Below are 23,437 nucleotides of genomic sequence, written 5' to 3' on the forward strand. Positions count from 1 at the left end.
ACGTACCCCAAGCGACTTACAGCTGTAATCGCAGCAAAAGGTGGCGCTACAAAGTATTAACTTAAGGGGGCTGAATAAATTTGCACGCCCAATTTTTCAGTTTTTGATTTGTTAAAAAAGTTTGAAATATCCAATAAATGTCGTTCCACTTCATGATTGTGTCCCACTTGTTGTTGATTCTTCACAAAAAAATACAGTTTTATATCTTTATGTTTGAAGCCTGAAATGTGGCAAAAGGTCGCAAAGTTCAAGGGGGCCGAATACTTTCGCAAGGCACTGTAAACTAACGATTGCTCTACACTCTTAGAAATAAAGCTGCTATCTAGAACCTAAAAGGGTTCTTCTGCTGTCTCCATAGAATAACACTTTGAAGAACCCTTGTTGGTTCCAGGTAGAACTATTTTGCTTTCTTTCCACAGAGGGTTCTACATGGAACCCAAAATCTGGAACCAAAAAGTTTTTTTTACCTGGAACCAAAAAGGGTTTTACCTGGAACCAAAAAGGGTTTTAGTGAGTTTTTCCTAGCCACCATGCTTCTACATCTGCATTGCTTGCAGTTTTCCTGTCCACTCTTAGAAAAATGGATTCCAAAAAGGGCTTTATAAATACATTTGATTGATTGATTCTCCTATGATGTCAGCTGAAGAACCCTTTTGGAACCCATTTTTCTAAGAGTGGACAGGAAAACTTTTCATCTAAAAGTAAGGGAGTTCCGGAGTTCATTCTATGATAGAGGATTAATAGTTGCTCTGAAATGCAAGGTAAATGTTGTCCCAGCTTCAACAAGCATGCTGTCCAGAATAAATATCATAGGATAGAACATAAGCCCTGTAATACTACCATGTTGGATAAAGTGCAACATTGATGAGCAGGGTGGAAAATACCAGAAAGGGAGACATTTAGTTAATATGATAAATCTACGTTGGCAGTCAGTCACAGCCCTGTAAATACATACTTCTGTCTTTCTTTCCATCAAATGTGCCTGTAGTTCTTAACTCAGAAGGTTCAAATGAACACATTCACTCTATGTATGAGTGCTGGAAAGACATGATATTTTCACAGCTGCTCCAGGTCTCTTCTTCCTACAAAGTTTGAATATCATGAAAACATCAGTGTGTAATTTCCTCCCTAACTTTTTTAAGAGACTGTGGCTTATTTTTGTAGTTTGTTTGCATCCTCCATATGAAACCGAGGGAATGTGGGTACCTGCTGCATCCATCCAAATGTCACCATATTCCCAATACTCTTTTCCAAGAGTGACCATGGAAAATACATAATGAAGCATTGGTGGCGTCCAAAATGTCACCCTATTCCATATATAGTGTACTAAACCCACATGTCACCGTATTCCCTATATTTTAGTGCACTATATAGGGAATAGGGTGCCATTTGGGACACCATCATTTAGTGACAGGGTACTTTGAAATGAGAAGAGGAAAAGAAAAGTGGAATCTAGGACAGCTAGTGAAATAAGACAGTATACAGTTATGAAACAGTAGATCTGTTGTGTTGAGAAAAGCAAACCACCAGTGCAGGTGTGTGACTCCGGACACTCCAGGGCAGGCACCGGGAGGAGCTCCATCTTAAGTCAGCTGAGAGCCCGCGCGCTGACTTGCAGCTGCCGTCGTCATAGCAGCCGCCTGAGCGGCGCCGCGCCGACTGGCTTCTAGGGCTGCTGTGAATTGGATGTCGTCACAGCGCTGGCGCCAGGGAGTCGGTAGAAGTGGGAGCTTGCGGCGATGCAGGCTACTCGCTACAGCTACTGCAGTGTGTGTTGAGCTCTGTTGTGCCAAGCCATCATCCGATTGGGTTCATCTTGGTACAGTGGGAAAGAAATTGAGAAACTGAGCATAGTTTAACGCATTGTGAAGTAAACTCACTCCAGATGAGCTAGTGGCCACGAAACCCTGACATTTCCCTCTATGGAAAGAAATATAGACTAACAATAGCTGGAACTTGGAAATGTAATAGATGGTAAAACATCAAACTTAAATGTATCTGCGTAATTACGAGGTAGACTACATTCATCACATGGATGTGCCTTCATTTAGATCAGAAATACAGACTCAGATGACTTCAAAACAGATTTTCACAAGGGCCCGCCAACCTCATCTCGCAGGTAACAGAGAAGAGCATCACTTTAGTGCGCGCCTTCACATAACTTGCTCAAGAATGCGGAAAATATGGGAGGGACGTAAAAGATCAACCGCATTTAAACCAATACTGTTGCTTGGAATAGTGATTGACACTTCTAGGTAGCCAATTGGCGTGCATTTTGCCCTGATGTGCGACAAGCCCCGTTCACGAGCCTTTATAAGAACAATTGACAGCGTGCTGACTGATTGTACACGGCGAAGACTGGCCTAAAATACCGGTTTCTTTCATGCATAATATCTTATCACACTCAACTGTCGTCATGAAAGCAATAAGTCCGGAGCGGTCTATGAGGAACAACATCTCCAACTCGTCGGAACATACCCTCGGCATCTCCCGGAGCAAGAGCCCGATGGATGACCCTCTGAGTCTGCTGTACAATATGAACGACTGCTACACAATGCTGAAGGAACTCGTGCCCAGCCTCCCACAGAACGGGAACGTCAGTAAAATTGAGATATTGCAGCATGTTATAGACTATATCTTGGACCTTCAGATTGCACTGGACTCAAGCTCGTCCCTCTCCAGCTGCCAACATCAGCAGCAGCGGCCGGGACAGGCAACATCAGCCAGGAATCCCCTAGCAACCATCAACTCAGACGTCAGCCTCATCACCTTTCAGGTAAAAATAGAATCAAATAGCTTTATTTTTTTCCAATTAGAGGACTTCTGTTTTGGAGTGGTTCAGAAAAATAAATAGACGAAACCATAGTAGGCTACACAGATTCTAGCGTGTTGAATTGGAATTCCTACATGTTAATAGATCCCCTAAATCCTATGACATGTACAGTTTTAATGTGGCCTTGTTAATATATGTTTATATGAAGATTTTTTAAACATTTGTATATATATATGTTTATATGCTTACTTTAATTAAAGGCTTTTAGAATAGATCTATTTTTTTAAACATTATTTCCAAGCAGTCTGCCTATTTGACTTCTCATAAAGCTTTTGCATTTGACTATGTGCCACTGTTGGTTATTGTACACATGACAGCTTGGTGGTGAATGAATGGAGCATCAGCCCAATAGAGACCAGACCACTGCAACTGTACTCACTCAGCAATGCCAGGAGCCTCTCTCTGTAAATGGTGATATTTAACAGTGGTTGTCTTACCTGTTTTTACAGTCAACTGACCACTTCCCCAAAGGGACAGAGACTCATGACAGCTAAACTCTCCTTCACTGACTGGGTAAGTGTTTCCTTACTGCCATTGTTGTATCCATCATTTCTGTTTGAAATTGTCATTTTATTCATTAGGAAAAAAACAAGCTGCGCTCAAATGGGTCCAAACTACACTGTCCCGATGGGAGAACCCTTTTGGATTCCATGTAGAACCCTCTGTGGAAAGATAGAACCCTAAAGGGTTCTACCCGGGACCAAAAAGGGTTCTTCAAAGGGTTCTCCTATGGGGACAGGCAAAATACTCCTTTTTAGATTCTAGATAGCACCTTTTTGTGTGTATAAAGTCATGGATACTTGGTACGAGTTGCTCTTTGAAAAGGGTCGTCTATGTGAAGTGTTATATTGTTGACTGGACTAAGATATGACATCACTGTAGATGGAATAACCGATCAGGAAATCAGAGTCTCTGGCTACATAAGACAGACTGGCTACTCCAGTCAGTGGTTGTGGGTTCTGAAAACTACTGGGTCTGTAGATCATTCGCAGAGAGGAAAAGCAGGCGCCAGCCAGCATCATTATAGCTATAGTATAGATCCATTCCCACGTTGTACTTAGAGGTTGACAGGATGTTGCTTACTCCTCCGTCGACGCCTCCATCTGGTGCTCAGGGATTGCCCAGTATTTCAGTGTTTGAATCACAAATAGCACCCTATTCTCTATGTAGTGCCATAAGGGCCCCCTGGTTAAAAGTAGTGCACTACATAGGGAATAGGGTGCCACATGAGACACACACTCACCAGTATTTCAGTGTTTGGTTAAAGTAGAAAAAGAAGTGTCTTCCTCTCAGGCGCCAGTCTGACTGTCCAGTTCCCCATCTGTCCTTTAAGCCTTGCTTCTCTTTAAACACGACCCTCTTTTCTCTTCCCAATCTCTTACAGGTGTGTTTTAAACAGGACCTCATGTTCCCCTCCAATGGCTGGCTGGATTTCCGCTTGATTTAACTTTAATTTGTCTTCCTAAAAGGAGATATGTGTTGTTGTTTTTACTTTTTATTTATCTACTGGCCTGGCTGATCTCTTTTCTTCCAACTGAAGAATGATTCCTCAACAACGATGGGAACACAACGACAGACTGACTGAGATTACAGTATTGAAACAAGATATCTTTCCACAAGAGGAGATAGCCTTTTCTTTTGGAAGTGGCACATTACTACAGACAGACTAATGGTCAGTCGATGTATATAAAATGTTAAGACAAAATCATGCCTGTATAGTAGCTGATTTGTTGGAGAGAATATAAAGATGCATTTTATTGTACTGCGGCTTTCAAAGAAATGTTGTAAATTGCACTTTTATACAATAATAAAGTATATTCCTTATACTGTACATTATGTTAATATCCATATTACGTTATAATACCTGACCTATTTCAATCTTTTAAATTACTGTCACTGTACTTTCTCTTACATCAAAGGATGGTGCAACTTCCCTTTATCTTGCTTTTTAATGTGTCTGAATAGAGTCAGATGAATTAGGAAGACGATATCACAAGGCTCAATGCATTGCAGTTACTAATCTCATCTAGTTATCCAGGATGGTGTGCCCAGATCCATCTCGTCACACTGGTGGTTCTCTGGAGCACAGTTGGTAACGCATGGCACTTGCAACTCTAGGATAGTGGGTTCGATTCTCGGGATCAACCATACGTAAAACAATTTATGCACGCATGACTCTTAAGTCGCTTTGGATGAGAGCGTCTGACAAATGGCACATAATATTACATTTACGGCACATACTATTTTTGCATGGGGGAGCACGCCTCCTGCTGGTCGACGTTAAGAAGGAACTGCTATATGAAAGTATGAGAATACTTAGTGGTTCATACGTATCATTTCTCTGTGAGAACATACACAAGGCTAGACTGTGGAAGGTCAACATCCAGGTTTTATTTTTCAGTCAGATAATGTCTGACGGCACCATTCACTTCTTTCCCTTCATAGATAGAATATCTCGTGTTCTTCTCCCACATGGTTATCATCTGGCAGGTTAAGACACATGCAACACATAGGAGAGCACTCTTTGATATTTGCAAACTCATTTACACATGCAATGTACAGTTCATTAGGTAGGCATGCAACACCTATCTTTACTGTAGCCATTAAGTGTACATTTTATATCTTTTTAATTCAAATGTACATTTAATGGCATCGGATTCACAAATGGGGCCTCTACTACGTTACGGGAAGAGACAGGCCCTGACAACATGTAATAAACCAAATAACTTTACAACCACTGTTCATGACAAAGCAGCATACATACAGTCCCATGTATCATATGGAGAAGAGTCAGCAACTGAATTCTGCAGAGATCAATAACTTTTTCTGAAGATTACTTCTCGTTGTTAAATAGTTGTTAAATTGCTATTATTGTAACATATTAGTGTCAACGTCCCTCCCTTTTATCCAACATTTTTGTTCGTGTTGGCAGGAGATGGGTCCCAAATGGCACCCTATTCCACCGATAGCGCACTACTTTGGACCAGGGCCCATAGGAAGGTAAAATAGTTGAAAGCCCTGTGGCTTTTGCAATGAGACGAATAGTTTAGTTGACTCTCCTCCATGTCATTTGCTGAGACAAGACAAAAACATCCCACACACAATTTTGTTCATTTGGCTCACGTGTTCATATGCATTCATTCTTCATCTATACCAGGTATCTTCTCTTTTACCCACCCACAAGCTCAATACATCACTTGTTGACACACATAGGCAGCAGCAGCTAATATTAACACTGTTGAGGCATGCTTGTAGCCTGGTCCCAGATCTGTTTGTGTTCTTGCTCATTGTCAAGCCATTGGCATGACAAGGAGTTGGCGAGATGGCACAGACAGACTGACACCCAGGCTACCATGCTTGTTGTAGTGCAAAACAATAAACAGATAGTTAGTCACTGTACGTAGTTAAGTTATAAATTATACTGTAAAAAATGGGACGGCCCTGTTAAGTGCTTTTACTGATTGGAATGATCGCAATTTACACTTTGGTTAATTCAACCTGTTCTATCAATTTGTCTGAACTCAAATAACGAATTTGTCAGATCAATGTGATTTTTAAAATTTGAATAAAAGCTTCTAAATTGCTTTCAACACCTCATGCACATTGAATAGCGGTAGGGGCAATGTAGCGACGGCAGCCAATCAGAAGAGTTGCAGAGGCGTGGCTTTCATTTGGTTATTTTTGCCCCCCCCTGAAAGTGAATGTCATTCCAGTTGAGGTGGTCTATTGTATTTGTTATTCAAACTTAATCTTGTACACTCATCTGTAATGATACTAAAGCGCCTGATAACTTTTCTATGTGATGGTAGCCATTGCTTGGTTATGATATTGTGGTTCCGAAATGTGAAGGTCTTTAGTTTGGCAAAATTATTTTAAAAATTATTTTTTATTTTCTTATTTTTTAGCTTGTTGATTTAAATGGCTTGTAACACAGAAGAAATGTGGATAGGTAATTCCAAATTAAAAAGTGAACTAGGAACAAGATAAAAAAAAATTGGTTGTATTGTCATTAAATATTTTGGGGATTTGTTATATTAAGTTTAACCAAAGGGGAAATGTAGGTTTAGTGTTGAAATAAACAGGTAACAACGTCAAATATAATGAAATATAACAGTTGGCATTGAATCATATATTTGTCATAATAATGTTGTTGTTTTTACCAGAGGTGAAGTAAATTAGGTTGATCTAAAGATCTTATTTTTTTTACAGTGTACGTAGCTAGCTACCTTCACCTCTAGAGAATATCAAGACAATTAGTAGAGGTCACTTCACTTCACTTTAGACGATACAAATACAGAGTACAACATCTCAGTGAGCTACCTCTACTTAGTAGCCTGGTGAAATCAGACTAACCGCTGCGCTCTCCTGTAACAGAATGTGAGGTTGCCAGATCAGGCTGGTTTAACAAGGCTATCTACTTAGTGCACACCAAGCACTAACATCATTTATTTACCCATTTAGCTAGCTACGGTACCTTGCTACGCATGCATTGTCAGATTACCACACCAAACATCTACTGACTAAGTGCTCTCCTGGGAATGAGATGGGCGGGGGGGCTCACAGGATGCTCTCGCGCTCCTCTCCGAAAGTGACGGTGTCGGAGGACACGGTGGTGATCTCCGGAGGATCCCCGGGGTTCAGCCCCCTCTTCAGGTGCACCACGCGCACGTTCTCGTTGTGCGGGCCGGGCTTGGTGGTGGTACTGGTGGTGCCGGAACCCGGGGAGATGATGACCTCGCTGATGGAGGAGGATGTAGGGGTGGAACAGGTGGTGTCGGTGGACCCCATTGGAGCCCTCTGTCCCTGGCAACGCTGCTGGTTCCCCTGCTGCTGGGCGTTGGTGTTGTTGTTAAGGGTGGTGTTGCTGGGCGTGCGGTTGAGGTTGTAGCTCTTGGACGAGGGCCAGCTCTCTTCGGGGCTGCTGGCCAGCAGGCTGCACTGGTCCTCAGAGCAGATGGACATGCGGGCCACAGCTGGGTCCTGGAGACCACTCAGGCTGCTGGGAAGACCCCTCTTACTGGCCGCCCGGCTCTGGCTGTCCTCCTGGTCCAGCTCGATCAGGTTGGCCTGCTCCAGCTGGGACAGGTCAGCTTCCTCGTCCTGCAGGGAGTGGTTGGGCGAGCTCTCGTTGGAGCGCATGCCGGAGTCAGACGAATCCTTCTTATCCAGCATGGCATCAGACAGGTATTCTTTACCCTTAGCCAGAGCCAGGGAGGATGCTTTGGGGTCACCTGGCTTTTTCGCATCCCCCAAGAGAGGAGCGTCGGAGTTCTCTGAATCCTCGTCATCGCTGGTGAGCTTCTGGTAGGGCAGCCCGCCGGTCTTCATCTTGAGGTCGGCTGCTCCCTGAAACAGGCCGCTCCCCCGGTCACTGGACCCGGGCGCCTTGCGTCCGAGCAGGGTCTTGGAGGAGCCATGGGGGTCCTGCTTCTCGTCCTCCTCTGTGATGGGGTCCAGGGGGGCTTCGGCGGTGGTGAAATCCGGGGCGTCCACGGCAGGAAGCTTGGAGGTGCTTCTCTTGGTGGTAGCCTTGTCCTTGGTTTTGTCCTCGGAGCTGACAGAGGTCATGAACTGGTTGGGGTGGGGCTGGACGGGCTTCTCTCCCCCTCCTCCGCCTACTTCCAGCGTGGCCATCTGGGCGATGTACTCCTGGTAGGCGTTGCGGTACTCCGACTGCTGCTTTTCCGTCAGCTTGACGATGTCGTTGGACGACTCCTGGGAGTTGAGGCTGGACATGCTGGGGGTGCGGTGGGTGGGGGCCTGGGGAGGAGGACATGGAACATTGCATCTCCTAGATCTGTGGTCTAAGTACATATGAAGGCTATCATTTGGGTTACATACAGGCCAACAGCTTAATTCATGGTTCTGTACATATACAGTACTAGTGCAAAGTTTGGACACACCTACTCATTCAAGGGTTTTTCTTTATTTGACTATTTGCTACATTGTAGAATAACATAAGAAGATATCAAAACCATGAAATAACACATGGAATCATGTAGTCACCAAAAAAAGTGTAAAACAAAACAAAATATATTTTAGATGAGATTCTTCAAAGTAACCACCCTTTGCTTTGATGACAGCTTTGCACATTCTTGGCATTCTCTCAACCAACTTCATGAGGTAGTCACCTGGAATGCATTTAAATTTACAGGAATGTCTTGTTAAAAGTTAATTTGCACATTTGAGCCAATCAATTATGTTGTGACAAGGTAGAGGTGGTATGCAGAAGATAGCCCTATTTGGTAAAAGACCAAGTCCATCTTATGGCAAGAACAGCTCAAATAAGCAAAGAGAAACGGCAGTCCATCACTACTTTAAGACATGAAGGTCAGTCAATCCAGAAAATTTCAAGAACTCTGAAAGTTTCTTCAAGTGCAGTTGCAAAAACCAAGCGCTATGATGAAACTGGCTCTCATGAGGACCGCCACAGGAAAGGAAGACCCTGAGTTACCTCTGCTGCAGAGGATAAGTTCATTAGAGTTACCAGCCTCAGATTGCAGCCCAAATAAATGCTTCACAGAGTTCAAGTAACAGACACATCTCAACATCAACTGTTCAGAGGAGACTGCATGAATCAGGCCTTCATGGTCAAATAAACCACTACTAAAGGACAACAATAAGAAGAGGAGACGTTCTTGGGCCAAGAAACACGAGCAATGGACATTAGACAGGTGGAAATCTGTCCTTCGATCTAATGAGTCCAAATGTAACATTTTTGGTTCCAACCGCCATGGATGGATGATCTCTGCATGTGTGGTTCCCACCGTGAAGCATGGAGGAGGAGGTATGATGGTGTGGGGTGGTTTGCTGGTGACACTCTCTGTGATTTATTTAGAATTCAAGACACACTTAACCAGCATGGCTACCACAGCATTCTGCAGCGATACGCCATCCCACCTGGTTCGCGCTTAGTGCGACTATCATTTGTTTTTCAACAGGACACTGACCCAAAACACACGTCCAGGCTGTGTAAGAGCTATTTGACCAATGAGAAGAATAGAGTGCTGCATCAGATGACCTGGCCTGGGATGGTTTGGGATGAGATGGTTTGGGATGAGTTGGGCCGCAGAGTGATGGAAAAGCAGCCAACAGGTGCTCAGCATATGTGGGAATTCCTTCAAGACAGTTCGAAAAGCATTCCTCATGAAGCTGGTTGAGAGAATGCCTAGAGTCAGCAAAGTTGTCATCAAGCCAAAAGGGTGTCTACTTTGAGGAATCAAAAATATAAAACATAATTTGATTTGTTTAACACTTTTTTTGGTTACTACATGATTCCATGTGTGTTATTTCATAGTTTTAATATATTCACTATTATTCTACAATGTAGAAAATAGTAAAAATAAAGAAAAACCCTTGAATGAGTAGGTGTCCAACCTTTTGACTGGTACTGTACATAGCTACACAATTCCAGTCTTTCTGTCAAGGTAATATAATGACGCAACATAGACCTCTCTACAATGGAAGAGACCACCAGTCACTCACCATCCATGTGTTGTTGCTGTGCCTGGGAGGCTCATCCAGTCCCACATTGCTCAGTTCCTCAAAGCTCAGGTTGAAGCTGTACATGGGTGAGTTGGCGTCGAGGTTGGCGGTGCCGGCGTGGGGCGGGGCGACCTGGCGCCTCGGTTCCCCGTGGCCCACCACACTGCTGTCCACCTCACTGGGAGCCTCCTCATGAAGCACCTGGCTCTCCACGTGACGCATCTCCAACACCTAGAGGAAGAGGAGGCGAGAGAAGGCAGAGGAGTAGGAGGGAAAGGAAGAAGAAGAAGAGAAAGTAGAAGAGGAAGTGGAGGAGGAAGAGAGAAAGAAGAAAAGAAAGGAACATTGCACCAATCTCTAAATACGGCTGGGCTAAATAGTAATTACTGGGTTAAGAAGTGCTTGATAACAGCAGTGTCCAGTGTTAAAGCTATTGGTAAATCCACTACAAAAGAAAATAACAGGCAAGAGGCAAGGTTAGGGTTAAACTCACGGTTCCTCTGAAGAGCTGCCAGTCTCCAAAGTTCATTTTCATTTCACTCTTCAGCTCATCAATGTTGCACTGGGTCAGAACTCTGCCATTCACATTAGCCTGAGATACAAAGAAGGGAATGAGACAAGGAGGAGGAGGTTAATGGTAGAGAGACAGAGAGAAAGAGAGAGAGAGAGATTAATGGTAGCGAGAGAGGAGGTTAATGGTAGAGAGGGGAGGTTAACGGTAGAGAGAGGGGGGAGGTCAATGGTAGAGGGAGGGGGAGGTCAATGGTAGAGGGAGAGGGGAGGTCAATGGTAGAGAGAGAGGGGAGGTCAATGGTAGAGAGAGAGGGGAGGTCAATGGTAGAGAGAGAGGGGAGGTCAATGGTAGAGAGAGAGGGGAGGTCAATGGTAGGGAGAGGGGAGATCAATGGTAGGGAGAGAGGGGAGGTCAGAGAGAGAGAGAGAGGAGGTAATTGGTAGAGAGGGGGAGATCGATGGTAGAGAGAGGGGAGATCAATGGTAGAGAGAGAGGAGGTCAATGATAGAGAGAGAGATGAGGTTATTGGTAGAGAGAGAGGGAGGTTAATGGTAGGGATGGGAGATTAATGGTAGAGAGAGGAGGTTAATGGTAGAGAGAGATGAGGTTAATGGTAGAGAGAGAGCGAGAGGAGGTTGATGGTAGAGAGGGGAGGTTAATGGTAGAGAGAGGGAAGGTTAATGGTAGGGAGGGGAGATTAATGGTAGAGAGAGAGAGAGAGAGAGAGAGAGAGAGAATGTTAATGGTAGAGAGAGAGTGAAAGGAGGTTGATGGTAGAGAGGGGGGAGGTTAATGGTAGAGAGAGAGAGAGATAGATAGAGAAGGTTAATGGTAGAGAGAGAGCGAGCGAGAGGAGGTTGATGGTAGAGAGGGGGAGGTTAATGGTAGAGAGAGAGAGAGAGAGAGAGAGAGAGAGAGAGAGAGAAGGTTAATGGTAGAGAGAGCGAGAGGAGGTTGATGGTAGAGAGGGGGAGGTTAATGGTAGAGAGAGAGAGAGAAGGTTAATGGTAGAGAGAGCGAGAGGAGGTTGATGGTAGAGAGGGGGAGGTTAATGGTAGAGAGAGAGAGAGGGAGGGAGAGAGAGAGAGAGAGGAGGGAGAGAGAGAGAGAGAGAGAGAGAGAAGAGGTTGATGGTAGAGAGAGAGGAGGTTAATGGTAGAGAGGAGTAGAGAGGAGGTTAATGGTAGAGATCTCTCTCTCTGCTCACCTTCTTAATGGTGGCAGTGTACTGGGCCAGCATGCTCTGGTCGATACCCTCGATATGTTTGACACGTTCACACACTGTGTCTGTGTTCATGGAGCTCAGGAGGATGGCCGGTGTCCCCGACACCACCGAGGCTGAACCCTGACACACACACACACACACACACAAAAACCAGAACACACGTCAACGACCAGATAGAGGAGTCAACCAACAGGTAAAACATGGCTTATTGGTTAATACAGTATGGCTACATTTGATGGAGGTCAAGATTACATTTCTCAAAGGTATCATGTGCTGTACTCATCAATAATAACCTCTGCCCATTTGAGTAGAAATGCTTTGATACAAAATATAATAGAATGGGAATTCCATGCTGAAACACTGATATCTGCAAAGGTAACACAGGAAGGCCCAGTGAAAGGGGAGAGCAACATAAGAAGAACGTAGGGAACATAAAGCATCAGTAGGTAAGAGAGAACTACAATATGATTTCATCTACAATGGGTCGTTGATGAGTGGAGCTATCCTGAGGGTGAATACAATATGACAATGGGGTTAATAGAGGTTAGGTCCAAACCAAACGTTGTCAGTGAGTGGATGAGAGAATACTGTAGGGTAAAAAAAAAAAAAAAAAAACTTTGATGTAATCTGTGACATCACTTCCTGCTATCTACTATCACTACTAGGCTGCTCACTAATTCAGGAGTTAGACCATACACTCTTAGAAAAAAGGGTTCCAAAAGGGTTCTTCGGCTGTCTCCCCATAGGAAAATCCCTCTGTTGACCGGGTTCTACATGGAACCAAACGGGTTCTCCCCAAGTACCAGAAAGGGTTCTACAAAGGGTTCTCCTATGGGAATAGCCGAAGAACCCTTTAAGGTTCTAGATAGCACATTTCTTGCTAAGAGTGTAGAAATAGAATCACTAGAACAGCCCCTCAGACCATTGACTTGATTGAGGATGTCTGTTCTAGTAATTAACCGGTAAGTGATACACACCCAGTATCACAGTAACTTTGAGTACGGATAGAATGTACACAGCAATACATGGTGCAGGATTATTATTATTATTCACTTGTCAAACAGGTTCGTTTTAGGTCTTTATGAAACCACAGGATGTATGTTCAACGTCACTGACTCAGAGTAGGAGGACGGTCTTCAGAAGACAGGGTTTAGGTAAGGAGAGTTCAGCTAGAAGGGCCAGACAAAATCAAATGTTTGAAATGCTTATAGAGACTTGTACAAGTGTTACAAATCTACAATGTATCTTACAAAGTTATCAAACATCTGTAATTGTAAATGGGTCTTAAATAGTATGACAGAAGCAGATCAAAGATTTCACTAGTCAGCGGCCTTGTAGCATCACTTAGTGCCCTAACAAGGGAGCTACACTAGTGTCACAAAACCAGCTTTTCAGCTACTATACTGGATGTGCAGTTTTTTGATGTCGTGAGCAGAATATACGCCACTTTATCAAGTGTTCTCGGGTGTGAGCCGCACATGACAAAAAAAATATTATAAACTGGTGGTTCGAGCCCTGAATGCTGATTGGCTGAAAGCTGTGGTATATCAGAGGTATGACAAAACATTTTTACTGCTCTAATTAAAATTGGTAACCAGTTTATAATAGCAATAAGGCACCTTGAGGGTTTGTGATATATGGCCAATATACCACAGCTAAGGTCTGTATCCAGGCACTCCGCGTTGAGTCGTTCATAAGGACAGCCCTTATCGTGATATATTGGCCATATACCACACCTCCTCTGGAACCAGAGCTGAGCCATACCACCTCCACCCAGGTTTCATTGACATGAATGGGAGCTTCTTGCGCTCTGCAAAAAGGTATCACTCCAGTGTAGCATGCCTGTAACTCCTAGTTCCCATTCAAGAGAGTGGGCTAGAGTTTCCAAGGTGCATGCTGGGGATTACAGAGGTCAGATCCCTTCCGAAGTGGGTCAGATTGTCGGTCTAGGTCTAGTTAGGAGGAGTTAGGGAAAACATCTGAATGGATTCAGTACCTGCTTCTTTTTCAAAGACGGTACCTTAAACTGCTTGGAGGGAGGAGAGAGAACGAGAGGTGGAGAGAAACAGATGGAAGGGTGAGGAGGGAGTGGCTAAAGCAGGTGTTCACCAGAGAGGGATGTGAGGAGAGAACATTAGGAAGACACACAGATGCCAACATTATCGTCTTAGAGGAGAAGAAAACATTAGAGAAACATACATATCTTCAAGAGTGGACAGAGGAAGAGAGTGGAGAGAGAGAGAGAGAGGAGAGAGGGAGTGGAGAGAGGGAGTGGAGAGAGAGGAGAGAAAGAGAGTGGAGAGAGAGAGGGAGAGAGGGAGTGGAGAGAGGGAGTGGAGAGAGGGAGTGGAGAGAGGGAGTGGAGAGAGGGAGTGGAGAGAGAGGAGAGAAAGAGAGTGGAGAGAGAGAGAGAGGAGAGAGGGAGTGGAGAGAGGGAGTGGAGAGAGGGAGTGGAGAGAGAGAGAGAGAGGAGAGGTGTGGAGAGAGGGAGTGGAGAGAGAGATAGAGAGAGAGAGGAAGAAAGTGGAGAGAGAAGTGGAGAGAGAGAGAGAGAAGAGAGAGAGAGAGAGGAAGAAAGTGGAGAGAGAGAGAGAAGAGAGGAAGTGGAGAGAGTGGGGGGAGAGAGGAAGAGAGTGGAGAGAGAGAGAGAGAGAGAGGAAGAGAGTGGAGAGAGAGAGAGAGGAAGAGACAAGAGAGAGAGAGAGAGAGAGAGGGAGTGGAGAGAGAGCTAGAGAGAGGAGAGAGGAAGAGAGTGGAGAGAGAGAGAGAGAGAGAGAGGAAGAGAGTGGAGAGAGAGAGGAGAGAGAGAAGAGAGTGGAGAGAGAGAGAGAAAGAGAGTGGAGAGAGAGAGTGGAGAGAGAGAGAGAGTGGAGAGTGGAGAGAGAAAGAGAGAGAGAGAGGAGAGAGAGGAGAGAGAGAGAGAGAGGAGAGAAAGAGAGTGGAGAGAGAGAGAGAGGAAGAGAGGGAAGAGAGAGAGAGAGAGAGAGAGGAAGAGAGTGGAGAGAGAGAGGAGAGAGGAGAGAGGAAGAGAGGAGAGAGAGAGAGAAAGAGAGTGGAGAGAGAGAGTGGAGAGAGAGAGTGGAGAGAGAAAGAGAGAGGAGAGAAAGAGAGTGGAGAGAGAGAGTGAAAGAGAGAGGAGAGAGAGAGAGAGAGAGAGAGAGAGAGAGAGTGAGCCAGTAGAGAGAGAGAGAGAGACAGAGAGAGCCAGTGGAGAGAAAGAGGAGAGCAAGGCATGCCTTCATTGTGAGGATGAGAATAATGTTTTTGATGTCTCTGTGGCATTCATTGTTTTTTAGGACAGTTGGATGCTGTCATAGCAGGGTCAATGTTTCTGTGTTTCTAGTTTCTCTGTGTGTTTGTGTACAGAGTTCTAAATGATCATTTTTGATTGGTAAATCAAATTTAAAAAGTTAGGAGCACCACATGAAATATATGAGCAGATAAAGCCTACACAGCCTATATCGGGCCTATATGAATTCTAGCTCATTTTGAAGCACATGTTGAGCTAACATGTAACATTGTAAAGAAAACTAACATGTAACATTGTAAAGAAATGAGGTTATTATAAAAGCTACAATTTTGTTAGGAATAATGGTTATTGAAATGACATAATAATATGTGGAATAATAGGTTTCTACATTGTGTTAAAGCTCGATTTTCCTATTGAGATGGATTACATTGAAAAGTGTACACTGTCTCTTAAAAACATCAGATTTGTGATGACAAAATGCAAGAGATATGTCATTCATTCATTGCTATGATCGTTGATCTCCTGAAGAAGCTGTCCCTTTTCCTATCCTATACTGGTAGTTACCAGGTTGTTAGCTAGCTAGCCAATGAGGAAATATGACTGAACAATGTGTAAACAAGTGGTTAACGCACAAGTCGTTTTACAACGGCCCACGACATGGTTTATGAATATAAAAGTCGATCCCGGCGATTTGCTACAGATACATATGTCGGATATGAGACCAAATTCGGATGCACTTTAGAGCCCTATCTGTGTGTGTGTCTGTGTGGGAGGGAGATGTCTGACAAAGAAAGAGAAAGGGAGAGTGGAAGCATGTTTCTGCAATAGGGGGTGGGTTATCTGGTGAGATGAACGTCTCTGATAGAATCCGGAATGTTCTGATGTTCAAACAACCCAAATCAGAAGGTTCAAACAAGCATATATAAGATAATGAAATTTGAAAGGACAATCATTTCTCTCTCTATAACATGGTTATACATCCATTCTAGATGAACTATCTCTATTCACTACCTCTAATACTTACGAGTCCACTGCTCGGATCCCGGGGAAAGCCACTTTTAAGTGGGAATGGGCGTGGTGGAGGAGCATGAACAGGGAAACTGCCCACATACTGCCGTGGCAGCTGGTAAACATGATGGGGGAAATATGGCTGGAGGGAGGTGGGGAATACCAGGATGAAAGGAAACACATTTAACATGGGGTGAAATAAAAATTAAAAACACTTAAATATGAAACCAGCGTAACAATTGAGGTGTCTGAGATATTATGAAATACAGACTGAAGCAAATTAAACAGCCACAGCATGTCAAATACATACATACATGTGTACTTAGTGTACGTATGTATGTATGTATCCATGTACAAACAAGGGGTCACACAGTACAAACACCTCATCATGTTACAGCACAGAGACTTCAACTTAAATGGGAACTATAAATAACAAGACAGCTCTGCAAATTATAAACCAGAAGTGTCCCACAAAATGAGAATGGGGACGATAACAAGGTGGGAAATGTAGGCAAAGGAATGTGTTAAGGTTCAAAGCCCTTTGCTTTATTACAGAGGCCGTCAGTGATCGCCTACCAGGCAGCATACTGAGTTAACTGACACGAGCCTGATGATCTACAAGTGAAACTTTGGTCATTCCGTTTGGAATCAGGCCCTTCTCAGTCCTATATAGAATAGCAATGTCCTTGGCGACATGAGGGTGTTCTTTCTCATACACTCACCCTGTTATAGAAGGGGTGCTGGGGGCCAGCCATACCACTGTAGTTGCTGCTGTGGGGCGGTGGGGACACCAGACCTGGGGGGTTGAAGTGCCCGTTGAAGGAGGTGGAGGGGGAGCAGGCGGACATGCCTGACTGCTGGCTGTAGACGGAGGTGGGGCGGGGAGCAGCCTCCTGCAGGGGCAGGCTGGGATAGGTCACCGCTCTGATGCTCATCTGTTCCCTGGCAGCACGCACGTCTGGGGGGAAAGAAGAGAGATAGGTAAAGAGAAATGTGTCATAAAATGTTATAATGTAATTCATAATGTAAAGTCCGGGAAAAAAGTTGGATCTGCACATAGACATGAAACCATATGACTTACTGTAACTGTAATGACATCCAAAAGACAACAGTTGTATTCAGATTGCCTACATCATATCGACAAAAGGTTCTGGCCTGACTTGTGTGGAACACTAATTACTTGACACAGACACAGCTAGCTATGCTCGCCCTCACCTGCAGCATGCACGTCTGGGAGGAGAGGAATGCAGACAGAGAAATTGAAAGAGTTGAAATAAATTGTTGAAAAAAAAAAAAAAATTGAAATCGAAAGAGTTGAAATCGAAAGAGTTGAAATCAAGAATTGAAATCATCTCATCTGACAAATTCATGATACATTCCAAAATCTGCAAGTTGTTATTCAAGTTGGAAAGAGAATGGATGCCTGCATAATATTTCCAAAATGTATTGGAATTATTTGTGTGGAACCCTGATTATTCGGTGATATGCTCTCCCTCACCTGCGATGATCTCTCGTAGTTTGGGGTCGAGGTTGACGGTGCAGGGTAGGAAGGTTTTGATGTCGCGTGCACTGAGGACGGGTGTCCGAGAGGAGAGGAACACCTCGAAGCTACGCACATCCCCGTCAATCTCCAACAGGGGCTCCACGTCTTTAGTGGTGGGAATGTTCTTGGAGATCCTAAAACAGCAGAGGTAAGACTGAAGCCTAATGAAGACAGGCGAGGAAGGAGCTCTACACTGGAAGGTTGCTTCTTTAGTGTGACATTCTGTGAGCTTCACGGATTAGTCTTTTGAATGACATATTATTGTATTTGGAGTGACAATGAAGGACATTTGAATCATTCAGGGGCAAAAACGTATTAGTCATTATTTATTTTCGACAACACACTTTTACACACGAAAAACCACCCAACTTTATTTTGCAGCAACTAAGCTTCTGTCTGAGAAGTAATTGACATTAAAATACACTAATCCAACCAATGGGATGCAATTATAATGACGATTCAACCAATTGAACTAATCCTTATTGCCCAGTGACTAATCTGACTCTTTCATCACGTCAGAGATTTTGTGTGTTCCAAATGGCACCCTGTTCCCTATATAGTGCACTACTCTTGTACAAAAGGAAAAGAAAGGGGGATACCTAGTCAGTGGTACAACTAAATGCATCAACTGAAATGTGTCTTCTGCATTTAACCCAACCCCTCTGAATCAGAGATGTGTGGGGGGCTGCCTTAATCGACATCCATGTCATCGGTGCCCAGGGGAACAGTGGGTTAATCAGCCGTGCTCAAGGGCAGAACAACAGATTTTTACCTTAGTCAACTCAGGGATTCGATCCAGCAACCTTTCAGTTACTGGCCCAATGCTCCTACCCACCAGGCTACCTGCCATAGTGCACTATATAGGGAATAGGGTGCCATTTGGGATGTAACTCTCTCAATGGATCAGTGGGAGTAAATGTATTCTTTCTTCGATAATAACTTTTCCACTGTGTCTCTTTGTGAAAATGTAGTTCTTCTTTGGCCTCACATTTTCAGACAGATCTTTCAAAATTAAATAAAACCCTCTCTCACGCAACTAAACAGTTCCTAAGTTCTATAATTAGGACAGGTGTTTCAAAAATACATTTTAAGGTTGGGAAAGGGGATTGGGGATCTACCTCTGCTAGATGGACTTGAGGGGGGCCCAGTTTTATAGGGGTAGAGGGGGACTACAGTATATTACCTCTGCTAGATGGTCTTGGATGTAGTTTTACGGGGTCTCTACATTACCTCTCGTAGATAGTCTTGAGGGCGGCCTGGTCAGGGATGCCTTCAGTCTCCTCCAGGAACAAGATGAGCCAGGAGGTCCTGTAGGGCCACGTCTCAGTAAGGTTGATCCACGATGCCAGGCGGTCCCAGTTAAACATAATCTGATTTGCCCTCAGCAGACGACCTATAGACAGACCAGCATTGTGTAAGTCAGACTGGACAAAACTAACATGCTTTCCTCAATAAAATGCATCCATAATCTGTATGGTCCATTGTGGTTCATGTAGTAAACTCAGTGAGTAAACTAGTGATAAACAAAGTGTGTGCGTTAAAGTGTGTGACATCCCTAATTTAATATGTCGGTACCAGAAGAAGGGGTGTGTGGCTAAAAGGCACGATGGGCGTCTCTCTCCAGAATGCTCTTTGTGCTCATTCATTGTTTCATTGTGTGAATTCTTTGCCCTTTTTCTTCATGGTTATTTTTGAAATATATTTTTCTTCAGCACGCATATTAAGTACCAATGTGTACAAATGTAGGCTTATAAAAGTTCCCATTTGGGCATGTCTGATAGTAGGCAATTTCTTTAACTCAACACCACTTATGACCAGCCGAGCCTCTCAAAGTATGTATTTTGTCACCACACACAGAAAGCCAACAGTGTTGTACATCCATTGTGAATGACCATAGTTCCTCACTGTATTTGAAAAATCTTTCCAACATCAGACTTCTCGATGGGCTTAAGTAACCTCTGCGCCTTGGTGTGAAATAGCAACATATTGCTGATCCCATATCTCCAGTGGAAACGTCATAAAATGGGCTATCTGAACACTTCTCTGAACACAAATACAGCTGTGTCTGGGAGACAGTGAGGGCCCAGTTGAAACCATGTTGCAAGTTCACTATAGCAGAGCTCAAGCCAGACAGAGAGAGGCAGAGGAGAGAGATTAATGCTATTGACTGAACCAAATGCCACACGTAGCAAATGTGATTTATAGAGGATATATTTTCATCAGGATATTTTCTTCTTCAAATATAATTTTGGATCTTTTTGATATTTCACATATTTTCAGCAGATCCGAGGTCCATGGCCACCGAGCGTGATCCGACCCGGGATCCAAGGATCCACACCAGAAATGTGGAACCGACAGGTTCAGATCTCAGGTAATCGAGTTCGGGTATATCTGTGAAGACCTCTAGTGCGTGTGTCTGTGCGTGTGCATGTGCATGCGTACATGTGGGTGTGCATGTATGTGTAGGTGTGTCCATATGCGTGTGTGGACGCGTGAGTCAACGTGGGTGTGTGTGCGTGACCCACCTGTGACAGAGACGATGTTGAGCAGCCTCCTCATGGTCTGGGGGCTGATGTCACTGAACCAGTCTTCTGTCACCAGCAGCTTGCTCAGGTCAAAGGACATCTGCCGTGTCACCGTCCTCTGCATCTGGCGTCGCCGGTACGTGTCCTATGCAGAGAGATATGGTTGGGTGGTATCCAGAATACCATACCGGGGTGTAGGGTATTACCGGAAGTGCAAAAAGGTGCGCTATTTACAAAAATATATATAACAGTAACATATATTCTAATAATAGATATATGGTTGGGCATTATATACACAGTGCATTCGGAATGTATTCAGATCCCTTCATCTTTTAACACATTTTGTTACATCACAGCCTTATTCTAAAATAGATTACAACTTTTTTCACAATCAATCTATACACAATAACCCATAATGACAAAGCAAAAACAGGTTTTTAGAAATGTTTGCAAATCTATGAAAAAAATATTTAAAAAATACCTTATGTACATAGGTATTCAGACCCTCTGCTATGAGACTCGAAATGGAGCTCAGATGCATCCCGTTTCCATTGATCATCCTTGAGATGTTTCTACAACTTGATTTGAGTCCACCTGTGGTAAATTCAATTGATTTGGAAAGGCACACACCTGTCTATATTAAAGGTCCTACAGTTGACAGTGCATGTCAGAGTAAAAACCAATCCATGGGGTTGAAGGAATTGTCCGTAGAGCCCCTGACACAGGATTGTGTCGAGGCACAGATCTGGGGAAGGGTACCAAAAATATTCTGCAGCATTGAATGTCCCCAAGAACACAGTGGCCTCCATCATTCTTAAATGGAAGAAGTTTGGAACTACCAAGACTCTTCCTAGAGCTGGCCACCCGGCCAAACTGAGCAATCAGGGGACAAGGGCCTTGGTCAGGGAGGTGACAAAGAACACGATGGTCCCTCTGACAGAGCTCTAGAGTTCATCTGTGGAGATGGGAGAACCTTCCAGAAGGACAACCATCTCTGCAGCACTCCACCAATCAGGCCTTTATGGTAGTAGAGTGGCCAGACGGAAGCCACTCCCCAGTAAAAGGCACATGACAGCCCGTTTAGAGTTTGCAAAAAGTCACCTAAAGAATCTATATATATATAAGCAATAAGGCACGAGGGGTTGTGGTAAGGATTGTTCTTCGCATGACGCAACACGGCCCTTAGCCGTTACACACACACACAAAAATAAAACACACAACATGTTCACCAGAGCTGATGCTAGATAATTGTATGTTCATTTCTCTACCATAAGCCACCTCCAACAGCATTTTATAGAATTTGGCAGTATGTCCAACTGGCCTCACAACCACGTGTAACCACTCCAGCCCAGGACCTCCACAGTCGGCTTCTTCTTCTGCGGGATCGTCTGAGACCAGCCACCAAGACAGCTGATGTAACTGTGGGTTTGCATAAACTGTCAGAAACTGTCTCAGGAAAGCTCATCTGCGTGCTCATCGTCCTCACCAGGGTCTTGACCTAACTGCAATTCGGCGTCGTAACAGACTTCAGTGGGTGAATGCTCACCTGTGATGGCCACTGTCACGCTGCAGAAGTGTGCTCTTGACAGATGAATCCCGGTTTCAACTGTACCGAGCAGATGGCAGACAGCGTGTATTGCGTTGTGTGGGCAAGCGGTTTGCTGATGTCAACGTTGTGAACAGAGTGCCCCATGGTGATGGGAGGGTTATGTTATGGGTAGGCATAAGCTGCTGACAATGAATACAATTGCATTTTATCGATGGCAATTTTAATGCACAGAGATTCCTTGACGAGATCCTGGAGGCCCAATGTCATGCCATTCATCCGCCGCCATCACCTCCTATTTCAGCACAATAATGCACGACCCAATGTCGCAAGGATTTGTACACAATTCCCAGAAGCTGAAAATGTCTCAGTTCGTCCAAGGCCTGCATATTCACCAGACATGTCACCCATTGAGCATGTTTGGGATGCTCTGGATCGACATGTACGACAGCGTGTTCCAGTTCCCACCAATATTGGTGTCAGAGGAAGGTGTCAGAGGAAGTCAAAAACTGCATTGTGGTTAAGGGCTTGTCAGTAAGCATTTCACGGTAAGGTCTACTACACCTGTTGTATTCAGAGCATGTGACAAATAACATTTGATTTGATATCCAGCATCAGCCATTGAAGAGGAGTGGGACAACATTCCAAAGGCCACAATCAACAGCCTGATCAACTCTATGCGAAGATGTGTCGCGTTGCATGATGCAAATGGTGGTCGCACCAGATACTGACTGGTTTTCTGATCCACACCCCTAACTTTTTATTTTAAGGTACCTGTGACCTGAGATGCATATCTGTATTCCCAGTCATGTGAAATCCATAGATTAGGGCTTAATTTATTTACTGATATGAACTGTAACTCAGTAACCTCACTAATGCTCTTGTGGCTGAATAGAAGCAAGTCCCTGCAGAAATGTGGAAAGCCTTCCCAGAAGAGTGGAGGCTGTTATAGCAGCAAAGGGGGGGACCAACTCCATATTAACGCCCATGATTTTGGAATAAGATGTTTGACGATCAGGTGTCCACATACTTTTGGTCACGTAGTGTACTTATGTTTCAAAAGTAGAGAAAATGGGAATATAATGGAAAAAGTTGACAAATTGAGCCTGAGATTTGGCATAGCTCCTTGAGTACACAACACCTGGGGTCTCAATAAGAGGGGGTTTAAGGTTAAAGGAGTAATCTGCAGTTATATAACAAAGCGTGACCCGGCTACTGTTTTGGTTAAAAAGCTGAGGGTTGGGGCTGGAAAAATGTAACCACTCTCAAATTCATAGATAGAGCTATGGATACAAGGACAGACCATCCATGATATCAAAAGTATAGTTTTAGCCCTGATTTGAGGCTATACAGTGTTTGTTTACATTTATGTTGTTTGCAAACATTGGGTTCTCATGGAGTGTGACAGTTGAACTAAACTCATGAGGTATTTATTAGTTATATTCTTCAACAATCAATGGGTACATATTATTAATTGATTAAGTCCATGGATGTAGCAACTGCAGATC

The 23,437-nt window shown here is 44.0% G+C and overlaps 2 protein-coding genes across 8 annotated transcripts in view; one reads left to right on the forward strand and one right to left on the reverse strand.

Annotated features, from left to right (window-relative positions):
• Positions 1 to 2,323: 2,323 nt before the first annotated feature.
• On the forward strand, positions 2,324 to 4,664 carry LOC115107610 (DNA-binding protein inhibitor ID-2-like). The gene is made up of 3 exons (XM_029631057.2): positions 2,324 to 2,776; positions 3,283 to 3,346; positions 4,218 to 4,664. Exons 1-2 carry the CDS (start codon positions 2,384 to 2,386, stop codon positions 3,325 to 3,327), a joined length of 438 nt encoding a protein of 145 aa, XP_029486917.1. The 5' UTR covers positions 2,324 to 2,383; the 3' UTR covers positions 3,328 to 3,346; positions 4,218 to 4,664.
• Positions 4,665 to 5,204: 540 nt separating this feature from the next.
• LOC115107609 (kinase D-interacting substrate of 220 kDa B-like) overlaps positions 5,205 to 23,437 on the reverse strand; it is a 48,105-nt gene continuing 29,872 nt past the window's right edge. For 3 of the 7 annotated variants that reach the window (XM_029631052.2, XM_029631049.2, XM_029631050.2), the window contains exons 21-30: positions 20,384 to 20,528; positions 19,089 to 19,251; positions 17,814 to 17,992; positions 17,038 to 17,273; positions 16,332 to 16,457; positions 14,054 to 14,083; positions 12,040 to 12,177; positions 10,812 to 10,910; positions 10,319 to 10,549; positions 5,205 to 8,593 (exon numbers count right to left, since the gene is read on the reverse strand). In XM_029631052.2, the coding sequence (XP_029486912.2) occupies positions 7,391 to 8,593; positions 10,319 to 10,549; positions 10,812 to 10,910; positions 12,040 to 12,177; positions 14,054 to 14,083; positions 16,332 to 16,457; positions 17,038 to 17,273; positions 17,814 to 17,992; positions 19,089 to 19,251; positions 20,384 to 20,528 (2,550 nt within the window). In that variant the 3' untranslated portion in view covers positions 5,205 to 7,390. The remainder of the gene's footprint in view (positions 8,594 to 10,318; positions 10,550 to 10,811; positions 10,911 to 12,039; positions 12,178 to 14,053; positions 14,084 to 16,331; positions 16,458 to 17,037; positions 17,274 to 17,813; positions 17,993 to 19,088; positions 19,252 to 20,383; positions 20,529 to 23,437) is intronic. The other 4 variants (XM_065008679.1, XM_029631053.2, XM_065008680.1 and 1 more) reach the window with 2 other exon arrangements.

This window comes from Oncorhynchus nerka, linkage group LG24, assembly GCF_034236695.1.
Source record: "Oncorhynchus nerka isolate Pitt River linkage group LG24, Oner_Uvic_2.0, whole genome shotgun sequence".
Lineage (NCBI taxonomy): Eukaryota > Metazoa > Chordata > Actinopteri > Salmoniformes > Salmonidae > Oncorhynchus > Oncorhynchus nerka.